At 41.6% G+C, this 9,227-nt stretch overlaps 1 protein-coding gene across 1 annotated transcript; it reads right to left on the bottom strand.

The window, feature by feature from the left end:
* Nucleotides 1–1,195: 1,195 nt before the first annotated feature.
* Nucleotides 1,196–8,581, bottom strand: LOC139447457 (uncharacterized). Its single transcript, XM_071228835.1, has 5 exons — nucleotides 8,485–8,581; nucleotides 7,404–7,445; nucleotides 6,217–6,255; nucleotides 5,224–5,262; nucleotides 1,196–1,290 (listed from the first exon to the last, which is right to left on the bottom strand). Exons 1-5 carry the CDS (start codon nucleotides 8,579–8,581, stop codon nucleotides 1,196–1,198), a joined length of 312 nt encoding a protein of 103 aa, XP_071084936.1.
* Between the last annotated feature and the right edge of the window lie 646 nt (nucleotides 8,582–9,227).

Below are 9,227 nucleotides of genomic sequence, written 5' to 3'. Positions count from 1 at the left end.
TCAGTGAATGAAAATGCAGATAAACAGACTTTGGTATCCATGCACTTCAGATATCAACGCTTCTGGTATGGTTAGTCCTTATCAAAGTCATAAAAGCAATGTACTGCCACATGGACAATTTAAATAATACAGTGAAACACCGTTGTGTCGAAGTTTAAGGGACCTACGTAAATACTTCGTCTTATCCGAAGTTCGACCCAACCGAAAATGATGAATAAAGAAGAATGACGCCGGGACCAAGCTTTTACTTCTTCGAGACAAGCGTAAGTTCGACAATCAATCATGAATATTTTAATAAGTGCAGATGGAAACTTCAAAGGGATTATATCCTGAAACCCTGAGCTATCAAAGTCTGTTTATCTACACTTTCACTGAATGCTTCCTAAACACCCGAAATAAGCCTGACGCAACTGGTTTCAAAATGATTTATTCTGTAGCACTAACATTCCAGCATGTACCAACGTGACGGGTGACACCGCACATGATTATTTCCGGAGGTCAGGTTCCTAGTTGAAGAAAGACGAGTTCTATGGATGAACAACTTCTTTATTACAATTAGTGCAACGTTTCGGTGTAGATCCTAACACCTTTATCAAGCAAGTGATGGATAGGGCTAAACAACATAGGTATATATATACTTATGGCATGTAAGTTTATACAGTGATTAGTGATGGACACAGAGAGGTGATACAGATAATTGGAAGCCAGTGGATGACTAATGAACACAGAGTATACAAGCAGAGTAAACAAGCAGACTGATGGAGATATACCTATGTTGTTTAGCCCTATCCATCACTTGCTTGATAAAGGTGTTAGGATTTACACCGAAACGTCGCACTAATTGTAATAAAGAAGTTGTTCATCTATAGAACTCGTCTTTCTTCATCACACCAACTTCTAAATGCCACTCAAAGAAGGTTCCTAGTTCATACAGTATAATGCCTGAAGCCAGTAATGATGGCATGTTCTACTGGTATTTGGATGAGAATGACATATACTGATAAAGGAGTGAGTGAGTTTGCAATAACGCCGCCTTGAAGACTACTTCCGCTTACCACGGCTTGATACCTCTTAATGTGGGAACACAAAACAGGAACATTAATTGGGCCATGACCAGGAGGTCCTGGCGGTTACAGCGTGTAGCTCTGTACATGGAGATGTGGCATCTTTGACCACTCGATCACCCGTGCTACTTCTATTGATGAACAGATGCACGTGAAATCACACAAAAAATATACTTGCCGTTTTCTTCCGCATTTTGTGGTGATGAATTTCCTGATGATGATTGCGCTGTGAATAGGGAATTGCTTTAAATAACATTCTTAAGTAATAATAAAAGGTTAGTGATACGTAGAAATGTACAGTAAGCATGTGGCATTTTAAACCAAATCTAGTTAACAGTGCTACAGAATAATTGAAAATTATGTATGATCATATAACATGAAAATATATTCCTAAAATTAGTTACGGCAGATATATTTCGGGTATTCAGGACGTACTAAGTAAAAGTCAGTTTAGATACACTACGCACTTCAGATGCAAAACCAAAGAAATGATAAAACGCTCAAAAAGATTCAATCCCACATTAATACTTTAAATATATTTTATATATCAATCGACAGTATAATAATATTTCTTTTCAGGTGAATATAATAACATTTTAAAGAAGGTTTACTGATTGTTCATAGACTGTATCATAAATTCCGAGTCACTGTGCCATAAAGACAAGCTGTGTAAAGTGCAGGTAAAGTGAAAAAAAGTGATTGCGATTTATTGCCAATATCAATTTTTCAGAAAGTATTAAATGTCCAAATTTCGGAACATTTAAATACTTTCTGAAAAATTGCTAAATAACAAGCTGTATAGATTCTAAAACAAAACTGTTTTATTGGGGCGTGGCCTAAATTTTGGGGCGGAATAGTGCAGCAGAGCGTGACAAATGTTTTCATTGGCTGATATGTGAGTGAGTGAGTATGGGTTAACGCCGCTTTTATCAGCAGTCCAGTAAAATCACGGCGTGTTAGCTGGATGTGCGGGGAAAGCCCAAAGTAATGCAAGTCTAAGACGGCTACGACTTTGATGAATCCACGGGTATGGTGCTGACAGACCTAGAAACATAATCAGGGCGAACCGGTAATCAAACCCACTATGATCATGGGTTTCATGCAACTCTGAACAGCGAATTGCCTAGACGACTGAGACAACAGTGCCCCCTGGCTGATATGTAGAGTTGGTTGCAACGTCTGTCTACTTCCCCTTTAAAGCAATAGTCGTTTGAAAAGCAGCTAGCCACATATGCCACATTTTCGTTACATGAAGTTAAGTTTCGAGTCCATATTGCCTGCAGCCTGTAATGATGTAAATGTAATATAAAAATTCATCATTATTTATCATGTTCACTATGTCACCCGATGGAAGTTGTCACAGATAAACAGGGATTTTTACAAAGTCAGATCTTGTGTGACAAAGATTGTATGAACTCGTTCAGTGCCATTCTTCCATCAACATGAAAGGATTACCCACAGAGAAAAAGAAGGGATCAAAATCCTAATGATTTCCTATCAACGTACTCGTAGTATTCGGTATTCATTACCAATTTTATATACTGTTACCTTTGTTAACCCCAAGCACCAATACTCAGTATGCTCAATGTGAAATTGTCAAATTCATACACCCTATAAGATCCTGGCCATATGGTCATACCTGGTGAATGTTAAGATCATAAATCTTAATTACAGTCGGACAACATGGCAGTCTATATTCATTTCCAACATACTCTTACATTTAGAGGCAAATGTTAGAAACACACATTCTGAAAAGATACCATGAGTCCTCCACCAAACAAAACCAAAACAAAAAGTGAATGTGGGGAAATGGCCTACCTTAGTGGGGAATTGTCCAAAGGGAAATATTCCTGTGGGGAAATAGTCTACACCAACAGCCTGATACCTCTTCTTGATGTGTGAACACAGACAGAAGGAACATTGTTGGGGCGGATTCGAACTGCAGGTCCTGGCTATTACAGGGTACAGGGAGATATGGCGTTTTAGACCACTCGGCCACCCGTGCTACCTCTCGATACGGACAGGAGTGGGGACTTAACCATCAGCACTTGCCATCATGGTACAGACAGGAGAGGGGACTTAACTATGAGCACTTGCCAAGCTGGTATGGATAGGAGAGAGGACTAAACTAGCACAAATAAAATATACTTACAGCTCGAAACCACACTTGTGTGAGTTCCTCCTTGAGACGCTGTGAATTGAGAAGTCACAGAATATGTTGCATATAATACTAATGGGAGATCATGAGTTAACCATTAGCATTTTCCAAGTTGGTACAAACAGAAGAGGCCACTTAAACAAAAGCACTTGCCAAGCTAGTACGAACAGGAGAGAAGACGCAAACAACAGCACTTGCCAAGTTGGTACGGAGAGAAGAGGGTACTTAAGGATTAGCACTAGCCAAGTTGCGATGTAGAGGAGAGGTTACGGTCATGTTAGACCGAACAGAAGAGGAGAATTAAATATCAGCACTAGCCAAGTTGATACGGACAGGAGTGGGGACTTAACCATCAGCACTTGCCATAGTTGTATAATAGAGAAGTACATTTGTGATATTGGTATGAACAGAAGAGGAGAATTAAATATCAGCACTTGGCAAGTTGGTAAGGACAGGAGAGGGGACTTAACCATCAGCAATTGCCAAGTTGGTACGAACAGGAGAGGGTACTTAACGATTAGCACACGCCAAGTTGATACGGACAGGAGTGGGGAATTATAACCGTCAGCACTAGCCAAGTTGATACGTACAGGAGTGGGGACTTAACCATCAGCAATTGCCATAGTTGTATAATAGAGAAGTACATTTGTCATGTTGGTATGACCAGAAGAGTAGAATTAAATATCAGCACTTGGCAAGTTGGTAAGGACAGAAGAGGGGACTTCACCATCAGCACAAGCCAAGTTGGTACGAACAGGAGAGGGGACTTAACGTTTAGCACTAGCCAAGTTGATAAGGACAGGAGTGGGGACTTAACCATCAGCACTAGCCAAGTTGGTACGGACAGGAGTGGGGACTTAACCATCAGCACTTGCCAACATGGTACAGACAGGACAGGGGACTTAACTATGAGCACTTGGCAAGCTGGTAAGGATAGGAGAGAGGACTAAACTAGCACAAATAAAATATACTTACAGCTCGAAACCACACTTGTGTGAGTTCCTCCTTGAGACGCTGTGAATTGAGAAGTCACAGAATATGTTGCATATAATACTAATGGGAGATCACGAGTTAACCATTAGCATTTTCCAAGTTGGTACAAACAGAAGAGGCCACTTAAACAAAAGCACTTGCCAAGCTAGTACGAACAGGAGAGAAGACGCAAACAACAGCACTTGCCAAGTTGGTACGGAGAGAAGAGGGTACTTAAGGATTAGCACTTTCCAAGTTGTGATGTAGAGGAGAGGTTACGGTCATGTTAGACCGAACAGAAGAGGAGAATTAAATATCAGCACCTGACAAGTTGATACGGACAGGAGTGGGGACTTAACCATCAGCACTTGCCATAGTTGTATGATAGAGAAGTACATTTGTGATATTGGTATGAACAGAAGAGGAGAATTAAATATCAGCACTTGGCAAGTTGGTAAGGACAGGAGAGGGGACTTAACCATCAGCAATTGCCAAGTTGGTACGAACAGGAGAGGGTACTTAACGATTAGCACACGCCAAGTTGATACGGACAGGAGTGGGGAATTATAACCGTCAGCACTAGCCAAGTTGATACGTACAGGAGTGGGGACTTAACCATCAGCAATTGCCATAGTTGTATAATAGAGAAGTACATTTGTCATGTTGGTATGACCAGAAGAGTAGAATTAAATATCAGCACTTGGCAAGTTGGTAAGGACAGGAGAGGGGACTTCACCATCAGCACTTACCAAGATGGTACGAACAGGAGAGGGTACTTAACCATCAGCACAAGCCAAGTTGGTACGAACAGGAGAGGGGACTTAACGATTAGCACTAGCCAAGTTGGTACGAACAGGAGAGGGGACTTAACGATTAGCACTAGCCAAGTTGATACGGACAGGAGTGGGGACTTAACCATCAGCACTTGCCAACATGGTACAGACAGGAGAGGGGACTTAACTATGAGCACTTGGCAAGCTGGTAAGGATAGGAGAGAGGACTAAACTAGCACAAATAAAATATACTTACAGCTCGAAACCACACTTGTGTGAGTTCCTCCTTGAGACGCTGTGAATTGAGAAGTCACAGAATATGTTGCATATAATACTAATGGGAGATCACGAGTTAACCATTAGCATTTTCCAAGTTGGTACAAACAGAAGAGGCCAATTAAACAAAAGCACTTGCCAAGCTAGTACGAACAGGAGAGAAGACGCAAACAACAGCACTTGCCAAGTTGGTACGGAGAGTAGAGGGTACTTAAGGATTAGCACTTTCCAAGTTGCGATGAAGAGGAGAGGGTATGGACATGTTAGAACGAACAGAAGAGGAGAATTAAATATCAGCACCTGACAAGTTGATACGGACAGGAGTGGGAACTAAACCATCAGCACTAGCCAAGTCGATACGGACAGGATAGGGTACTTAACGATTAGCACTAGCCAAGTTGATATGGACAGGAGTGGGGACTTAACCATCAGCAATTGCCATAGTTGTATAATAGAGAAGTACATTTGTCATGTTGGTATGACCAGAAGAGTAGAATTAAATATCAGCACTTGGCAAGTTGGTACGAACAGGAGAGGGCACTTAACCATCAGCACTTGACATGTTGGTACGAACAGGAGAGGAGACTTAAATATCGGCACTTGGCAAGTTGGTAAGGACAGGAGAGGGGACTTAACCATCAGCACTTACCAAGATGGTACGAACAGGAAGGGGGCTTCACCATCAGCGATTGCGAAGTTTGTACAGACAGGAGAGGGTACGAAATTATCAGCACTGGCCATGGTGTTATGGACAGGAGAAGGGACGTAACACTAAGCACTTGTGAACTTGGTACGAACAGGAGAGGAGATTAAAATATTGGCACTTGTCAAGTTGATACGGACAGGAGTGCGGACTAAACCATCAGCACTTGCCAACATGATACAGACAGGAGAGGGGACTTAACTATGAGCACTGGTCAAGCTGGTAAGGATAGGAGAGAGGACTAAACTAGCACAAATAAAATATACTTACAGTTCCCAAAGACACTTGTTTTATTTCGTTCTGCAAGCCCTGTGAATAGAGAAGTGCAGAGTATGCTGCATATAACACTGATCGGAGATCATGAGTGAACCATTAGCATTTTCCAAGTTGGTACAGACAGAAGAGGGCACTTAAACAATAGTACTTGCCAAGCTGGTACGAATAGGAGAGAAGACGTAACCAACGGCACTTGCAAAGTGTATGCAGATAGCAGAGGGTACTTAACGATTAGCACTTGCCAAGTTGCGATGAAGAGGAGAGGATACTTAACCATCAGGATTTGTGATATTGGTATGAACAGAAGAGGCGAATTAAATATCAGCATTTGCTAAGTTGGTAAGGAAGGGAGAGGAAATTTAACGATTAGCACTTGCCAAGTTGGTACGAACGGGAGGAGGGACATAACCGTCAGCACTTGCCAAGTTGATACAGACAGGAGAGAGGACTAAACTATCAGCACTTGCTCTGGTGGTATGAACAGGAGAAGGGACATAACAATCAGAGCTTGCCAAGTTGGTACGAACAGGAAGCTGCTTAACCATCAGCACTTGCCAGGATGGTACGAACGGAAAAGGGGGCTTTATCATCAGCTTTTGCGATGTTGGTACGAAAAGGAGAAGGGACTTAACAATCAGCACTTGCCACGATGGTAAGGACAGGAAGGGGGCTTCACCATCAGAACTTGCCAGGATGGTACGAACAGGAAGGGGACTTAACCATCAGCACTTGACATGTTGGTACGAACAGGAGAGAAGATAAATATCAGCACTTGACAAGTTGATACGGACAGGAGAGGGGACTAAACTAGCATTTTCCAAGTTGGAACGGACAGAAGAGGGCACTTTAACATCAGCACTTGCCATGTTGATACGGACAGGAGAGGTGACGTAACCATTAGCACTTGCCAAGATAATACGGAGTGGGGTGGGGACTTAACCATTAATACATCCCATGTCTGTACGAACAGGAGTGGGGACTAAACCATCAGCACTTGCCAAGCTGATACAGAATGGGGATGGAAATTAACCATCAGTTTAGTGGTACGGACAAGAGAAGGGACGTAACAATCAGCACTTGTCACTTTGGTACAGACAGGAGAGGGCTCATAACAATGAGCACTTGCCAAAACTTGTAGGACGGGAGAGAAGACTAAACCAGAACAGATAAAATATACTTACATTCCAAAAGCAGACTTGATGGTATTTGAGTTGTTTCATGCCCTGTGAATAGAGAAGTGCAGAGTATGCTGCATAGCACTGATCGGAGATCATGAGTGAACCATTAGCATTTTCCAAGTTGGTACAGACAGAAGAGGGCACTTAAACAATAGTACTTGCCAAGCTGGTACGAATAGGAGAGAAGACGTTACCAACAGCACTTGCCAACTGTATACAGATAGCAGAGGGTACTTAACGATTAGCACTTGCCAAGTTGCGATGAAGAGGAGAGGATACTTAACCATCAGGATTTGTGATATTGGTATGAACAGAAGAGGCGAATTAAATATCAGCATTTGCTAAGTTGGTAAGGAAGGGAGAGGAAATTTAACGATTAGCACTTGCCAAGTTGGTACGAACGGGAGAGGGGACATAATCGTCAGCACTTGCCAAGTTGGTACAGACAGGAGTGGGGACTAAACAATCAGCACTTGCCATGTGGGTACGGACAGGAGAGTGAGTGAGTGAGTTTTATGGGTTTTACACCACGTTTAGAAATAACCCTAGCAATATCACGGCGGGGGACACCAGAAAACCAGAAAACGAACAAAAGAGAGACCTGCACTATCATCACTTGTAAAGCCAAAGGTAGGAATATGGCAGATGGGGTGAGGTGAAATGGTTTTGAGCGTCATGTACAAGATTATTGAGATTATATGGCGAAGTAGCACTCGAGCGCACGTGCGTGCGTGCGTACTTGCGTGCGTGTGTGTGTCCGGACTATTGCCGATTTTATGGTGTTAGCCCACTGAGATACCTTGCCAGAGTTTAATATGATACCCCACTCAGACACAGTATACTGACTCCGAGCCGAACAGTCCTTGTTTCAGCCCCAAGCGCCAGACAGGATAACAAAAAGTACCATCTTTTAACGTCTCTCGGTATGAACCCCCGACCTTCCGCTCTCCGGGTAGACGCCCCGACAACGGAGGCGGCCAATATGACATGGTATAAAACAGCCGAACAACTAATAATGGCATGAAATGAATCAATAATGTATTTATCACATTTAATACTTTGATACTTAAGGTAACATACTTACCAAGCAGGATAAGAAAAACACATAAAGATAGCAAGTCCATAGCCAGTTGACAATTACGTCTTGAAGGTGGTCTTGTGAGAAGGATATGTACGTTCATCTATATATGTTGTATGACTGAATAAAACTGAAAGGTTAAACGTCTTCTTTTCTTGAAATAAAAAAAATATCAAGAAATATATGCACTAAAGTACCGACATAAAAAAGGGAGATGTCGATATTTGAGTTGGTGGTTGAGTGGTCTTGTTGCTATTATCTATGATACATGAGTAGTCTCAAATTATTAAAACTTTATTATTGATCCTAAGATTCTTCGCTTAAAGATCTAAGGCGCTGACTGTAAACGACGAGTAAGCCTTTTTATGGATGTCAATAAATTGTAGAAACTTTAAAACAATTAAAGGGGAAGTGTGCACGCAAAAATCGCTTTCTTTCTTATTTTAAACAAAACGCAAAACTATCACAATAAGTGTGAAAATGTCATGTCTCTATATAAAGCCTAAATAAAAACAATTAAACATGTTGCAACGATGAATTTTTGCCGCTTATTTAAAGATTAGGTACCCCCACCCCCCTACACACACTCACAAAAAATTCAATGAGTTTATATAATTTATAATTTGTTTTACTGTGTTATTATAAAGTTTATTAAATACCGAAATGAGATGATTTGTGTCAATTCCAGACGGGGATGGCTGTAAAACTAAGAAATTACTCCACCAACATGAATTAGCAGCTTACTGCAA

This window comes from Haliotis cracherodii, unplaced genomic scaffold (assembly GCF_022045235.1).
Source record: "Haliotis cracherodii isolate W230 unplaced genomic scaffold, xgHalCrac1.p SCAF_10, whole genome shotgun sequence".
Classification (NCBI taxonomy): domain Eukaryota; kingdom Metazoa; phylum Mollusca; class Gastropoda; order Lepetellida; family Haliotidae; genus Haliotis; species Haliotis cracherodii.
This window is presented reverse-complemented; position numbering and strand designations above follow the sequence as displayed.

Bases quoted from the DNA above. Each gene is read 5' to 3' on its own strand.
- LOC139447457 (XM_071228835.1), bottom strand. From the start codon at position 8,581: ATGAACGTACATATCCTTCTCACAAGACCACCTTCAAGACGTAATTGT. The intron at 7,446-8,484 runs GTAAGTATGTTA...CTCTATTCACAG, and splicing joins TGTTTTTCTTATCCTGCTTG to GGCATGAAACAACTCAAATA. The intron at 5,263-6,216 runs GTAAGTATATTT...CTCAATTCACAG, and splicing joins AACAAGTGTCTTTGGGAACT to CGTCTCAAGGAGGAACTCAC.